Source organism: Diplotaxodon limnothrissa, linkage group LG17 (genome assembly GCF_057381915.1).
Source record: "Diplotaxodon limnothrissa isolate DT_005_m linkage group LG17, D_limnothrissa_male_GT1.1, whole genome shotgun sequence".
Taxonomy (NCBI): Eukaryota; Metazoa; Chordata; class Actinopteri; order Cichliformes; family Cichlidae; genus Diplotaxodon; species Diplotaxodon limnothrissa.
Window position 1 is genome coordinate 42,315,731 of NC_140612.1, and position 16,802 is coordinate 42,332,532.

General features: G+C 43.1%; 1 protein-coding gene across 1 annotated transcript in view; it reads right to left on the reverse strand.

Annotated features, from left to right (window-relative positions):
* Positions 1 to 231: 231 nt before the first annotated feature.
* tmtc1 (transmembrane O-mannosyltransferase targeting cadherins 1) overlaps positions 232 to 16,802 on the reverse strand; it is a 90,407-nt gene continuing 73,836 nt past the window's right edge. Inside the window, exons 15-19 of the mRNA XM_085376360.1 lie at positions 15,303 to 15,447; positions 15,041 to 15,178; positions 9,870 to 9,992; positions 2,072 to 2,149; positions 232 to 1,517 (exon numbers count right to left, since the gene is read on the reverse strand). Of these exons, the coding sequence (XP_085232486.1) occupies positions 1,392 to 1,517; positions 2,072 to 2,149; positions 9,870 to 9,992; positions 15,041 to 15,178; positions 15,303 to 15,447 (610 nt within the window). The 3' untranslated portion in view covers positions 232 to 1,391. The remainder of the gene's footprint in view (positions 1,518 to 2,071; positions 2,150 to 9,869; positions 9,993 to 15,040; positions 15,179 to 15,302; positions 15,448 to 16,802) is intronic.

The following is a 16,802-nucleotide window of genomic DNA, read 5'->3' on the forward strand; positions in this document are numbered from 1 at the left end:
GCAATCTGATGTCTGTAATGAACTCATTTAAATTTTTATTCACCATCTGATGTTTGCTCATTTTCAATTAGAGTTTGGAAATTTTATTTTCTAAAAATGTAAAGTTAAAAGTCTGAGGACAGACAATGCTGCAAACAAGACAGCGTAACACTGCCTGTGTGATTTTTGATGATGGACACAATGTATCAGAGAATACAATCATATCATTGTTACACTTATACCACTGAACAATGTACAAGGAACCAGTCAAGCCAAAACTTCCTTCTGCTGCAGAGAAGTTCAGAGTTAGCAGTCTGAAAGTCCCCAGCTGCTGGAGGGCAGGAGCCATAAACTGTAACAGCAGAAATGGGACTACTTTTGTGTCCCGTGGATACAATATCAGAGCATCAAGACACTGTTTCAGCAAAGAGCTCCTCTGCTGAATTTCAGAGTTGCTCAGAGTTAAATGTGCCTGATTGATTCCAACTCCAAAGCCACATTGTACTACCACTCATTTTAAAATAATAAGTAATCAATAAAAACTTTGCTGAGACGCTTCATTTTGAATTGATAAAGAACAACAATCCAAATGACAGCACGTTCCAAGAGTTTGTGTGAGTTGGTTTGCTGTGATACTGACGGAGATGGAAATCATTGCTGGCTGGGATTTGGAATTTTCAGAAGCTGGAAGTTACCAACATCATAAATGTTTGGCTCTGAGGCTTACCAACAGTTAGGTTACACTTGGTCTTGATTTGAGATTTGTCTTCAATATTAATTCATGCAAAAGCATAAAAATAATCGATACACCTCCGTTTATGGGCATTGATTCACAAAAATGTCTTTGTGTGAAGTGTAGGTGTCTTATGTCAGGTTGGGACATGGTTTGTTTGCATGAAACAGTGGGCTCTGATGTTCTCCGTGTCCATGAGCTGAAAGAACCCCAAAGCAAACAGGTGACTTCTGAACCTACATCATTTTATTATTCATACCTTAGGGTCAGGAAAATACCTGCCCACTCGTTCCCTTCATTAAATCTGCACACTTTTATTGCATTAATGTAAATATGTGAATCATTTTCAAAGGCAGAGCACAGAGCTCAGGAAGATCTCTGATTAAGTGCCTTAAAGAAAATGAAACGCAAATGTTGAAAACAGATATGCATGTTGAAGAAAAGCTGATGCAGGCTGGTAATGCACAGAGCTCTTACCAGCTTCTCTTTGTATCCTTCAGGAAAGGCTTTGGGCCTGTAGTTGGGGGCCAGTCTCTTTGAAGGCCCGAGAGGTTCACCCTACTTCTTTTCTCTCCTACCCATCGTCGTAACAGACTAAGTTTATTCAACAGTCTTAATGGGTGGTGTTTGGGCTCCAGAGCAAGTGTTTGTCCCACTGTGTCGTGTCACTGGCACCAGTCTACACAGCCCCTGTCAGTCTCCTCTCCAGTCGGTCCAGCTTGGCAAGGTTTTCCTTCAGAAGTTTGGAACCTGGACTGAGAAGGAGGGCGCGTTGGTAGTACATCCTGGCAGCTGCATAATCTCCCTAAACAAACACACACATATTACAAATCTGATTTCACATTAGACCTGCCTGCTGCCGCTGAGCTCTGCCATTAGGTTGAGGTCATTTTGAGTTGGGTTTAAATCTGCCTGACCTGGATCAAAATCACAGCACAACACGACACTGTTTTTGCTAGCAGCTTATGTGTAGTTCAGCTTCACAGCTGTTGCACATGTTTCCATGACCTTTTTGAGACAGAAGGGGGTGAGTGATCACCATGAATGGGGTGAAATAAATGGACGTGCGGTTTGGGCTCAAACTGGTGGATGGGTCCAACAAGGCCCATTTCCCAAGGACAGCTGTTGGTTTCTGTCAGCCTCTAACATGGTTTCTGTAGTGGAAGACTTGGGCAGTACGAGCCAGCAGACATCTTGGGCAACCACCCCAGTAGTGATTTAGAGAGTGAGGTAGAGTGGACAGAAGTTTATATAGCACAAACATCACAGTACATGCTGATGCTCGCAGATGTCGGACACATGTAAAGTTTGTCAGGAGTGTTCAGTTGTATTGTCAGATTTTAAATGTGTCTTTTCTACCTTGATGTGCTGAATTCCTCCCATGTTCATCCAGGCCTGTGATTGGTCTGGTTTGAGCTCAACAGCGAGCTTGTAACTCTGGTGATAGAGAAGAGGACTCAGTTATCTCTGGGGGCAAATCTCAGGTAAACACATATTATTTTGTCATAATGCAACCAGGTACAAACCTTGCAGCTTTGTACCTGGTTGCTTCAGTTGCTTTCTGAAAATTACTCAAAGGCTCACTGGTAAATTTACCAACTGATAGCAGCAGCTACAACTCTGGGTTTTCCATTCACAACATTTTTAACAGCAGAAGTGGGACCGGACTCAATATGTCTTGATGCATGCTCAATCATCCAGGTGAGTAAATCCCAAACGGTCGACTCTGTTCATCTAGACCATCCAGATGAACAGAATCGACCAGACTTAATAGTTAGTTGGTCAGCTGGTGTAGGTTGCGGTTACACCTAAGCCACATAACCCACAGCAACACATGCTAAAGGTTCACTACTGGGTTCAGATCTGGAGAGTTGGGCTCCTGAACTTCTCTGAACTCAATTTGTAAGATCTGACCATTCAAAAAAGACACAAATTTTGATGGAGCGCTGTAATCAAATCTCTGCCATTGGTTTCAATAACTTATTGAGTCCAGTTTGACTCCATGACATTATCTGGCTAGAAGAGACCTTTAGAGATGGTCATGAAGGGATCCATATGGTCAGAAACAACACTCATCAGTCAGGAAGACAAACATGTTTTAACTATAATTTGTGACATATCACATGATATGCCAACCTTTATACCATTTTATAAAGTGTTGTTGTATTTAGGTGATTATGTTTCAGCTCGGCAGCATCCTGGAGATCCTGTGACTTCAATTCAATTCAATTCAATTTATTTATACAGATCACAACAACAGTAGCCTCAAAGCGCTTTATATTGTACAGTAGATCGTACAATAATAGATTCAGAAAAAAGCCCAACAATCATATGACCCCCTATGAGCAAGCACTTTGGTGACAGTGGGAAGGAAAAACTCCCTTTTAACAGGAAGAAACCTCCAGCAGAACCAGGCTCAGGGAGGGGCGGCCATCTGCTGTGATTGATTGGGGAGAGAGAAGTAAGACAGGATAAAGACATGCTGTGGAAGAGAGACAGAGGTTAATAACAGATATGATTCAATGCAGAGAGGTCTGTTAACACATAGTGAGTGAGAAAGGTGACTGGAAAGGAAAAACTCAATGCATCATGGGAATCCCCGGCAGCCTACGTCTATTGCAGCATAACTAAGGGAGGATTCAGGGTCACCTGGTCCAGCCCTAACTATATGCTTTAGCAAAAAGGAAAGTTTGAAGCCTAATCTTGAAAGTAGAGATAGTGTCCGTCTCCTGAATCCAAACTGGAAGCTGGTTCCACAGAAGAGGGGCCTGAAAACTGAAGGCTCTGCCTCCCATTCTACTTTTAAATACTCTAGGAACAACAAGTAGGCCTGCAGAGCGAGAGCCAAGTGCTCTAATAGGGTGATATGGTACTACAAGGTCATTAAGATAAGATGGGGCCTTCAGTTTTAGAATACAACAGGCAGTAAGAGATTAAAATTATAATATTATAAACCAGTGCGTTTGATTGAAAGTGTAAAATTCAAACTGCTTCTCAGGCTGTTAGCCTCACATTGGCTTCTTTAGACACTGTGCTGATGCTGTGAAATAAAACATCCCACGTGCACAGACATGGCCTTCTTTGAAGCTTCAGTGACCTCAGATGACCCCCACCCCTGTTTCTTCCAGTCTCTTTTTCAGTCCATCAGCGTTTCTGGCAGAATCATCAGTCTCTTGCAGTTCTGTTTGCTTTCTCTCCTCTCAAGCCTCCTCAGAAAGTCATTTCAAGTTTCCTGTATCCTCCACAAATTTCCTTTGCAGATTGCATCTCAACCATCGGTCTCGGATGACTTCTTGTGAGTGTGCCAGCAATTCTGAATGGGTGGAACTTCCACAGTGGGAGGAAGGCCAGCAGGCAGGGACAAGCCTGCCTGACTTTAATCACATTAATGACCTGATTCCTTTCAGTTCACTTTCTGCTGAATTTCCAGAGATTGCTCAACTTTACAAAAACAAGAACAAAAAAACGAAACCTCGATGTATACCCGAGTTCAACGCTATGTTCACTCCAAAGAAGACTCCATCTTTCTCTGTGTCATCTCTGTTGATGTGTGGCATGTGCAATAAATATATGATGCCAAGAGAGATCAGAGGAAAGACACAGGAGAGCCTGATGAATCTGCACTTAATAACTGAGGAAATTAAGCAAAAATAACAGCAAAAAAACCCTCTTGAATGACTTTGGGCGGACCGTGCATCGTACCGTGCACCTTTGTTGTGAGAGCAGTTACAAATGCTATGCACATTGTAGAGAATGAAGTTTAAGCACACAGCACAGCATATTTTGGACATAGGTTTTACATCATTCCCTACTGATAAAGATTTCCACCATTGCAATTAAATTTAAAACTACACTGATAATTAATAGATAAACAATAACAATTAAGTCACAGAAAAGTTGCTGTTTTTTCATTATCCACTCAGAAATGTCTATTTTTCACAGTGGATCCACAGCATGGGGAGAAAAGGACATTTTCTGAGCAGGATTTTTTCTGTCATTTTACACATTTATTTATTTAGGCTGGAAGATCAAAGTGCACCCGGTGGAAGTGCGGTGCAGGGGCTTTGTTGCCAGTACAACAGCAAAGCTGCTTAGAGAGAATGGGATCAGAGGACAGGCGCAACGGCAGGCTATAAGAGAACTAGCTGACACTGCTGAGAGGACCAGTCACTGGCTATGGTTAAAAAGGGCTGACATCACTTGGGCAGCTAAGGCAGTCAGCTAACCGCGAGAGAAAAGAAAATACTCTGCTCTTCTCCCCTCTGCTCTTCTTCCCTTTTTGGGAGGCAGTGGGGAGGTAGAGCGTACAGCCCGATCCGGCGGGGAGGTGTAGGAAGCCAGATCGGGCGCCCCACTTCCGGCTCTCCGCTCTGCTCTCTCCTATCTTGCTAAAATAGCAGTTTAGCCAGAGGTTAGGTTATGCTTTGTGCTGTTAGCTGCTTATTAAAAAGCACTAGTTACCATCTAGTACTGTTAGTGAATAAACCTCCTCTGTCAGAAACCTCTAAAAGCTCCCTTTTTCCTTTTACATCTCACCCTTGGTCAATATGGAACGCCAGGACTGCCATAATGAATTAATTAAATACACCATTAAATAATTAATTAAATGTGGCAATAATGAATTAAAATCGGAAATAATTAATTACGTAAATATTTACGACACATGTAATTGATTAATTATTGACACATTTAATTAATTATTGACATATTTATTTAATTAATGACATAATTAATTATTAACATATTTAATTAATTAATAACACATTTAAATAATTATTGACAGTTTTAATTCATTATTTAATGATTTATTTATTTAATTCATTTTGGCACTTTTGTCCCCTTCATCTCTCCCCTTGAAATAATTTTATCTGTCAGCCTCACCCATCAAACTAAGTGGGCGGGGTTAACGCTGCCATGCAGCTTCTCTAACATTTGATTGGTTGCCGTGCAAAATAAGTCAAGACAGGTCGATCCTAGATAATCGATTGCTTGTGTAGACTTGGGGCAGCCAGGTATCCCAGAATGCATTTCAAATCACAGGCAGCAATGGTGGTGGTGTAGTTTTAAAATACCCCGTTTTTCTGTCACCAACTACACTTTTAACAGTGTTTTAGCCGCGAATGTCGCGCCGTAATCTTCACACGTCTGGTCAGGTTGTCAACATAGAGCACGTTTGCAAAAGTGCTCAGATGTTTTCAGAGATGTCACTCGCTCTGCTAACAGTCAGCTGACAGAGTGCACCGAGCTCACAGCCCCGGTGTTCCAGCTTAACTGTTTGTTTGTTTTCTTTAGTTTTTTATAGTTTGGTTTTTTTTTTTGTTTGTTTGTTTTGTTTTGTTTTGTTTTTTTTTTTGGGGGGGGGGGGGGGTGTACGTTAACCGGTTTGTTTATTCCACTCTCCGTGTTCCACATGTTGCATTCGCAGATTCTCATTTTCACCGAACGATCGTCTCTTTCCGCCTGGTCTTGTGTCTCTGTGCTTCTGTAACATAAAGAACGAGCTGACATTTTTCTCACGACACCAGCGATCAGCTCAACAGACCCTCAGTTTACCTGCATGCATCCTCCTCTTCCTCATCTGTCAGCTGTTTAACACCTGCTGCTAATTCAAGAAACGCGCCCACGTTACCTGGTGATAGTCACAGTTTAACTGGGCAGCCGGTGCTCGATATAAAGCAATGTCAGCGCATTTTTCTGCACAAGATAAGTAAATATAGTGTTTTCCCCGAGCGCAGAGCTGCTGGAGCTTGTTTCCCAACAGAGCACTTTATAGGCGAACAGCTTCATCAGCGGCTGATGTCCGATCACTGGCACAGCTTTGAAACCTCACCTGAGTTTTAGCTCTCAGTGGTTAAACGCTGGACTTAATTCACTCAGGTTTTGTCTGTCGGGTCACGTTTACTTCGCTGTTTTATTTACAACTGAGCAAATCGGTTTGGCTGAGGTTAAAGTTACGTTTCAGAACTGCACAGTTTTACAGACGTTTAATGGTTCACATGTGTTAGACTGAACCATTCGCTTTTCTTTATCTGGTGTGTTTTGGATTTAACAGTGAATTTTGAGAGTAAACTGACTTATAAAATGTTTTAAAGAAAGAGAAGAGAAGGCGCATTTCCACCGAGAGGAGCAGAGTTTGCAACAGCGTGTTCATCATGCAGACTGCAACCTGGACAGAAATATTATATCATCTGTTTTTTAATAGTTATTCAACTGTATTCTAAGCACCAGCTGTCTGTTAGAATTTTTAGAGTTTACTTAACTAAAATAAATGAGGTTAACATATAATTTGTGTGATTTTTTTTCTCCTTTTTTTTTTGGTGTTTCGGTCATGTTATGTTTACCTGTCAAAGGCTTGTTAGAAACTATGAAACACATGGTGCAGACTTCTGGATGTTAGACGAAAACTAATACTGCTCATGAATGAGACTAAAGGCAGGAAGGTGTCCTTTAAAACTAAACATGTTAATAGGACCTCCCTGTTTATATCATAGTTTATGATATAGCACGTGTATTTCAGTAATAGCCTACTGATTTCAGTGTAGTGGTGAACAGTCACACAGCTCACGTGGGCGTTATCTGTGATACTCCTTAACTATAATTTATCCAAGTTAACTTCAGTTAACCATTCAGACGGTTCTTTTGCAATGACAAACATAAACACTCATGTTGCTGGTAGGTTTCCGCTGTGCCAGCTGTTTACATTACAGCTGCTTATGCAGTAACCATGGTAACCACGGACTCTGAGCGGCTGGATCGACGGAGGTCAGACAACAATTTTACATGTATGATCTTAAAACAGGACACAGCCACTATACGTGCTGGCCTCATATCAAATGTGAACGCAGACTGAGTCTATGTTTGACGTTTTTTATATCTAATCTTCCTTTTCAAACATTTAAACAACAGCGAGTCTGCAGCTGAGGGAATACAAACTCAAACTGTCCGAACAGGTTTGTTAATTTTGTGATTTATTAAATGTATAACTGTTATTCTAATCTGCTGCTGAGTCTCTTACGCTGATGAAAATGCAGAAAACACAGATCACACCTGTTCAACCAATCACTTTCATTCCACTTTGATCTGCGACAAACTGACGGTTCATCTCTGTTACAGTGTTGCGTTAGACTGCTATATTTTTGTGTTCTTTATGCTGTAGATTTTCACGTCTCTGGAATAGTTGGCAGTAATACGGATGATTTCCTGTAAAATCATATAGATATGAGCCGTGACATATTCGTAGATGACAGTTAGATAGTCAGCTGGGAAACTCTGTGTTAACTCATGGAGCTGAGGATATCGTGGATATGCTGACCTCGCTCCGTGGTGTACAGGGCCGTTTACCCTCATGATTAATATTCACAATAAAAATATTAGCCGAACATCATGAAGTCTGTATGTGTTTCATAGTGTCGAACAACCTTTGTACAGTTAAAGCCAGCAGTTACTACATGACGGAAACACCAACGTTATTTCTTTTATGCGTTTATACACAGGTCACGTTGATTACTGAACAAAAACCCAAAGATCAGCTGTTAATTGAATTTATTTGCTCTCTCTCCTCCTTAAACATGTTTTTAATGTTAGTTATAATTCAGAATTGGCGACTGAAACACGTAGGACACATAAGAACATCAGGAAATAAAACTCCGATAAATATAACCTCAGTAAAAAAAGTCAGTGTCAGCGGGGGTTATTACAGCTGTGTACCAGGCCTGCGCTTTGCCAGTGGCAATAACAGCTCGATTGCTTGCGAGGCGAGCGGGTCTATCCCACGCTTTGCCGTCAGACTGGGCAGACATCTCCGAAATCATTGAAGCACTTTTGCAAAGAGGCTGTATCTTGACAAACCGACCAGACACATGAAGATTAAACCACTACATTCTCGGCTAAAAAAATATTAAAACGGTATTTGGTGACACACAAACAGGGTTTTTCAAAGTTCAGTTCTGTTAGCTGCCACATGCCGGTTGTTGTGTGCTAAAACCAATGGCCACCAGGCCAAAGCAATGGTTTTGACTCGATCAGCGTTAACCCCGCCCCCTGAGTTTGATGGGTGAGGTTGACAGATAAAATGGGTGAGACCTGGTGAGACCAGAAGGAGTCAACTGTGCCAAAATGAATTAATTAAATACACCATTAAATAATTATTTAAATGTGGCAATAATTAATTAAAATGTAAAATAAATAAATAATTAATTAAATGTGTAAATAATTAATTAATTACATGTGTCGTAAATATTTATGTAATTAATTATTTCCAATTTTAATTAATTATTGCCACATTTAATTAATTATTTAATGGTGTATTTAATTAATTCATTATGGCAGTCCTGGCGTTCCATAGGGTCAACACACATTCATATGATGATGTTACCAGGCCTCTGGAGAACTCAAAGACATGCTGATGAGGTCATTTAGCCATTTGAATCAGCTGTGTTGGACCAAGGACACATCTAAAACCTGCAGGACACCGGCCCTCGATTCGCCACCCCTGCTGTAGTGGGAGGAAAAACACTCTACAAGACAACTTGATTTCGCTTTGATTTGTGAGTCTAAAAAACAGTTTTGCTGATCAAATTTAGTGATTTGTTGTAAATATCTTGAGAAGATTAGCCCAGACCAGAAAAATACTTTGTTTAAAAGTAAAAGTAAAAGTGACTGAGTTAGCATTAAGCACAGTTGCAGACCATGTAATTTTGTACCTGGCATCGTTTCTTACATTCAGGGTTCATACACCTTTTTCGGGGTCAAATTCAAGCACTTTTTAAGGACTTCCAGCTTTTCCAGCCCCCCCCCACCAAAAAAAAGAATGCATGTTTCAATTCGCATCACCTCAGTAAGACCATATGAAAAGATAGTTATTTGTGGTGAATGAAATACAGTTACACTTTCCAGCACTTTTAAGCACCACATCTTGAATTCAAGCACTTTTCAAAACCTTGAAAAGACAACATTAAAATTCAAGCATTTTCAAGGATTTCAAACACCCATACGAACCCTGTACATTACTGTTTGCATCACAGAATCAAACACAGACAGAGAGTCATCATTAGCAGCTACAGAAAATCCATGTTGCTTACAGGAAGAAAAAGAGAGAAAAATATGAGAGGGGAAAGATGATAAGTCTGTGTGTGACAGAGAGTGCAGATTGTAGTACCTCAAAGGCTCGGTCCAGCTGGTTCATCTCTCTGAGCTGGTTCCCTTTGGAAAAATATAGCTCTGCTCTCACTGTCAGGTCACTGGGATTCTGCTGCAGGGCCTTGTCCAAAGCCTCCAGAGCCTGGAAAACACACACACACACACACACACACACACACACACACACACACACACACACACACACACACACACACACACACACTGCAGGTGAACAGACCTGTCGAACTCTACATGCTAGTCTGACTGTATGTGTGTGTAGGCTCTCAGTCAAATGTGGCAGTCTAAGGAGCTTGGAAAGAAAAACATCTGGACATCTTCAAGTTTCTTGAAGATGTTTGATGCAAGATGTTAGTGGGGATTAAAGTGCTCGGAAGGGGATCTCAAAACTGCATTGTAGGAGGCACTTGGTGTTGTAAGCCACCCCCTCTGTTCAAACATAGTCAATCACACTCCTTTTTTAAACCATGTGAACATTGGCATCCTTGAAAGAGTGACCGTTATCCTTTAAATGCAGACGTAGAGGTCTGAGCACTGCTCGCTGCATTACACAGCATACTCTGTTTCTGTTTGGGCTTGCTTTATGTGTGTGTTCCCTTTCTTTCCCTTCTGGCTTAGAGGGAACATTTTCTTCCCGGTGTTGTAGGGTCCTGATTACTCCAAGTTTGTGTTCCCGAGGATGGTGGGAGTCAAAGAGGAGATACTGGTCTGTGTGTGTTGGCTTTAGGTAAACGTCAATGTTGAGGTTTCCATGAACAGTGAAGGCATCAAAGTTTTTAAGAAAGTGCTATTACTATTTTGCTTGTAAATTAATAACTTCACCTGCAGTTTCTCAGTTCTTCTTTCTTGCTTGGTAAGAGAAATCTAGTCTTATCTAAGCTTGAACAAGTGCATTAGTATCAGGTTCAATGTCTGAGGTGAAAACGTTAAGTATAATCACAACAGCAAATGCAGGATCCGACTCCCATTCTGCCCATTCTGCATCTGAGAACTTCTCCCTCTCAGATCTGGACAACCATCAGTTGTAACAGCTGCCAGTTTGTCCCATTTCAGTCCAAGTCCATTCAGGCCTATCCGGTCACTTCCTTTAACTACTTACTTTCTGTCACAGTGCCTTTCATTGATTGCATTGCTGCTAGCTCTCCTGTAATCACAAACTTTGTCATTATCCTACTTACAAAAACTAATCAGCGGGCTGTGACATCACAGCTCTAGTCCAGAGCCAGGGAGAAAATGTCAAAATTGCTTGTTTATTAACTGAAGCTCCAGATCCGTCCGTCCATTCAGGGCCAGATGGTGAATTTGAAAACATTCTCAAATGCTTCTTTTTTGTTTTTGCTTTGTTTTTTTTAAATCAGTGTATATTAACATGGCAGAGTCTACCAACGACTCTTTGATAAACTCTCTATGAGAGAAAATGTTACTGTTATGGTAAATGGTAAATGGCCTGTATTTGTATAGTGCTTTTCTAGTCCCTAAGGACTAAAAGCGCTTTACACGTTCAGTCATCCACCCATTCACACACACATCCACACACTGGTGATGGCAGCTACATTGTAGCCACAGCCACCCTGGGGCGCACTGACAGAGGCGAGGCTGCCGGACACTGGCGCCACCGGGCCCTCTGACCACCACCAGTAGGCAACGGGTGAAGTGTCTTACCCAAGGACACAACGACCGAGACTGTCGGAGCCGGGGCTCGAACCGGCAACCTTCCGATTACAAGACGAACTCCCAACTCTTGAGCCACGATCGCCTGTTATTTTGGGGCAGATTTTTGTAAGAAATTACAACTGAATCCTAATTTCCCATTGGCCTCATGGGATGGTCAGGGAGATGAGGATGATTTAGAATGCATAACAGCGTCTTACCCATATGTTAGGAGGTTTTTCTCCTACATACATATAAACTTACGTTCAGTCTTGTACTGTATATAAATAAGATTCTCTACCACCTTGGTTTGTGCAAGGCATACATTCATGTATCATCATTCAACACACGAATCATTACACTCCAGACTTGACTGATTGGTAAAAGCCGAGAAATGTGCTGTGTTTGATAGCTTGCTGTGAGACCTCACACCGAGCACATCTACTGCGGGTGTGGTGCCTGTTATCGGACCCGGAGTTAGCAACATCCCCCAAGAACCCGAAGAGGAGAGTCCTGGCCCCTAGCCCTGCCAGTGTAGCAGAAATGATGAGGATGATGATGCAGCAGCAGCCGTTCTTCTCTGCGTGTGTAGCTTAATGTTGTTCGTGTGTAATTTACGTTGAGTAGGCTAACCACGTTATTACATTAATGCATGTAAGGTGAACTAGCAAACACCGTCGTAGTTACATGCGGCTGCCTTCTTGTTTGATGGCAGGTACTCCCTTCACCCTGGCCAAAAATGACCAAAGAAAAAGTGGAAAACAGCTAAACATGAGAGGTTTTTGGACAAAGTTTGTGTTTTTTCCATTGTTTAAGCACTGCTTCCAGACAAGAGTGATACCATATATGCCCTATAGCTGCAGAAAAGGCTAACATTGTTATCTTTTTACAAAAAAACAGCTACACATGAGAGGTTTTTGGACAAAGTTTGTGTTCTCCATTCTTTAAGCACCAGTTCGAGCACCGTTTAAGCACCGGCACAGTTTCAAAAGTACCGGTTTGGCACCGGTATCGGATAAAACCTAAACAATACCTAACCCTATCTACATGTCAAAGAATTCTTAGGCAAGATACCAATGCATCCTTGCAGGAGTCCACTCTGCAGGTGGGGGAGAGACATAGGAAAGGTGGAGAATAAACTTAACCTGGGTGTCTGTTGTCTTGTGTAGTATGGGAGACGATTGAATGTTGGGGTGGGTACAGTTTCCTCTGCGGTGGGGTAGGGTGGGCTGCCCCGGGTCCTGTGGGGCTTGGCAGTGCTACCGTAGGCCCCGGTCTGGATGGACCTGGGCTCCCTTGCCTTGGTGGGTACCAGAGGACGGGGGTGCCTACTGGGGCCAGCGGGGGAGCTGGCCCTAGGGAGGGGCATCCTCCCCTCCCTCCTTTTCCTCCCCATCCCTGGCTACCTCCCTCTTCCCGCTCCACCACACTCACCCACACAGGTAGGGCCTTGGGGTGCGGGTGTGTCACCAGGGTGCAGGGGAGACATTCCCCCCCCTCTGTCCCCTTCTGGCCACCTGTGCCTCAATTTTATCTCACAACTTAGACATCCACATTACTTACACTCTCATAACACACACATATATATAGGGCCTTGAGGGTGGGCACGTTAACGGCGTCCAGTGGACGGTCTGTATACTCAAACCTACCTCTGGCACCGGTGCCCACCTCTCAATTTTAAATCCATGTAGACATTGAGGGTTCTCGTGAGGGGCCGTGCTGACACCTGCTGCTCTCTGGCAGCAGCAGCACCATGCTCTCCCTTGTTTTAAATGCACTTTAAACAACACGCAGCAACACTACACATGAGCGGGGGGAGGGAGGTATGGGGTCTTCACACACCCCCGTTCTCTGCTAGCCATCGGGGCGGGGGGGCTGGGAGGAGATGTTGGCTGTCCGATTGGCCTCCCTGCTGCTGCGGAGCCTGGGACGGTCTGCTTGCCTCCACCCCGGGGGGAAGGGTAACATCTCTTGGGTCTGGGTTCTGTCTCCCCCTCTGGGGGCGAGGGTACCTGGACCCGGGGTATAGAGCATGTTTGGGGAGTGTGATTGTGTGTACATGTCCAATCCTTACGTTGGGTGAGTGCTGAGTGTTTGTATATGTGTGCATGAGGGTGGGAATGCATGTTTGTGTCTGTGTGTGCCTGTTTGTCTGTGTCTATATGTCAGGTCGGGTCTTAGACTCCACCTCTCTGGGAACTCCCAGGCCCTCCAGGGCCTATCTCACCTCACCACACTCCCTGCCGGTGACTGATGCCCTCAGGGGTCGGTGCATTGGTGGTTCTTGGTGTCTGGGGCTGGGCACTCAGGTATGTACCGGCTCACTCCCGGTGGCTACCTGGCGGGGCCTGGCGCCTGTTGCTCAGTCAGGCCTCCTCCGGGGTGCGGGGGGCCCTCGGGCCTCCGGCCTCTGGGCCTGCGGCTCAGTTCACTCTGACACAGCTGGCTGCCGGCAGAGCCGGCGGGCACGCCGGTGCAGCCCCCTCTAGCTTCTGCTCGGTGGCTACTGGGTGATGCCTCGTCTGGGGATCCTCAGCCCTTCCCATGAGGGTGGCACGGATGCCCTCCGGTGGTCCTCCTTGGGCTCTCGCACTCTGGGGCCTCTGGATGTCTGGGGCCTGGATCTCCTCCATGCCTGCTTCATGCCCTGGGGGGCGGGGCTATGGCTCTCTACATCCTCTTGCAGACCATTACATGTGGAAACCATTTGAATACAAGCGCGCTGATCCACACAGGTGTGCACACGGGTGTTCACTGTTCGTAGACTTAAATTACACCTTTCTTGGCTGCTACTTCAAAGCACATTGTGCGCTGTCTGTCCTGCATGCTGCACAACAACATTGAATATTTAGTATTTACTGCTGTTTACACTTAGCTAGATTAATGCGATGGTGTTGTGTTTAGTATGTTGCTTTGGTTTTTTTTGCTTGTTTTCTATTCTTCTTCTCTCAAAAGGTGATCCAGGAGATTTTATTTTTTCTCCCCCCCTTTCTCACTGTCCCTCTCCCCTTCTGTTTTTCTTTTCCTTCCTCTTTCTTTCTCCCTTTCCTATCCCTGACTCATGTCTGTCCCGTCTGTAACAATTGAAAATAAAATAAAATAAATAATAAAAACAAAGGTCGATCAAATGGACCAATACGGCAATGCCACGATGATCCATTTGGCAAAATAAATCCATTGGGTATCCTTGTTGGTCTTCAGACAACAATTCTGACGGCTAAAGAACCAAATGGGACAGGCAAAAAAAAAAAAAAGATACCAATGCATCGGAGTGTCAGTGGATACAAGTGTCCTGATGACTCTTGTATGAATATTTTTGAGAGTGATTGCAGCTTGTACTAAAAAGTGCTTTGAGTGCTCAGTTGGAGTAGAAAGGCGCCATATAACTACCAGTCCATTTACCATCTCTTCTGTCAAACTGGGTCATAAACACTGACGGCCGTACACGCTGCTGGTGCTAACACAACAGATTCAGAAAGATCATTAGCAGTTGCTCTTATGTAAAGCAGACGCGATACCTACCTCTGTGTAGTTGCCACGCTTGCTGTAGATTGCAGACAGGAGGCGGTAACATTCTATGCAGTTGCCTTTTCTGGATATGACATCGAGCATCATCTTCTCTGCCTCTTTGGTACGACCAGCCATTGCTAAAACCTGAGCCTGAAACATACATAGAGAGTTTTTGTGTGAAACAAGTTATGGTTAGCACGTGGTCTCCTTTCCAACTAACGCACAAGAAACTAAATGCTATTCTTAGTAAGTCTGAGTATGTATGCCTACTCACGAGAGCCAGCCAGATGTCGGTGCTCTCCGGTTGCAGGGCCACAGCTTCTCTGTACACCTGCAAAGCCTCCTCGTAGCGACCTGTGTTGTAGTATAATGCTCCAAGTGGTGTCAGAATGTCCACCTTCCTTGTCACCTGCAGTGCCCTTCATACAAAGGTCAAAGGTCATGGTTTTCAATGGAGGGGATTAGAGACTCAATGGTAGACAGACTGGCATCTGAAAACAACTGTATTAAACCTCATTTACCCATTCACACATAATTCAAGAAAGCACTTTATTCTATGCATTTTAACCTTTTTTACTAATGGTTGGATGGATATCAGGGTTTCTGTGCAGGGGACTCGGACCTGTACATGACCCACTATATATACAAACTTGTTGTAAACCCTGGAGTACTTCATCTGAATGTCACAACTTTAAAGGGTCCCAGAAAGACGCCAGCTTTTTGATCCCCATAAGAAGATTATTCTCTTAACCCATCCTAAATATTAGGACCAGTGGGAACCTCCAGTGTTTAATTCCAGTTATAGGTCTATGCCTCGGTTAAGGACTCAAAGTTCCTCAAAGAAATCCTTGCATGAAGCAAAATTCAATTCAATTTCAATTTTATTCAAACAATGACAAAACACAACAACAGCAGGTGCCTCAAAGCAAAGTGATAACAACTGAGCAATCGTGCTTAAAAGTGTTTCAGTAATTTGATTGCCAATATCAATTTAATTTCTGGGTTCAGACTAGGACTGGGCGATATATCGAGTTTTTAAATATATCGATATGAGATGTGAGATGTGACAATATCGTTTATATCGATATAGTCTATGTTACGTTATAATTATACTTGTGGAGCTGCAAGTTTGCCTCTCTTTCGTCCATTTTTATTTTTAGCACCTGGCGACTCTTTTTGGCTTCTCATCCGTAAATACTCTGCATCTTTCACGTGATTCAGTTTATTTTAAAGAGTCTCAACAGGATCTTCAGCTTTATTGTGAAAGGTTAATATGCAAAACAAACAAGCAGACGGCGGAGCCATGCCATTGTTTTACTGTCGTTGTTGCTAACGGCAACACATAAAAACAGGCGCTTGTCCGTCCGTAGTGTGGTTATATTACATAGAAGAGAAAGAGAACTTTAACAAATTAATAAAGCCACTACAGTGACCATCAAAACGATAAAAAAATATTCCCGTAAACAGTTTATTTTGCGACACCACGAAACAAACGACAGCGTAAAATGAAACGATAGACGTTTTTATATCGTCATCCGATATATATATCGTTATATCGAGCAGCCCTATGCTCAGCGTCTGTTAGTTTACATTTTGACTGCACAATTGTGAGCTTTTTGTTATGGACAAAAACAACATTGTTTTATTTTATTTATGGAGCATTATTATTTAATAAATGCTGATAATTTATTTCTGAGTAATTTTTTCTTGTACATCTGCGCTGTATGTTAATAAAAGTGCCTGTGTGAGATCTGGGACACAGCTTTGGCGAAGA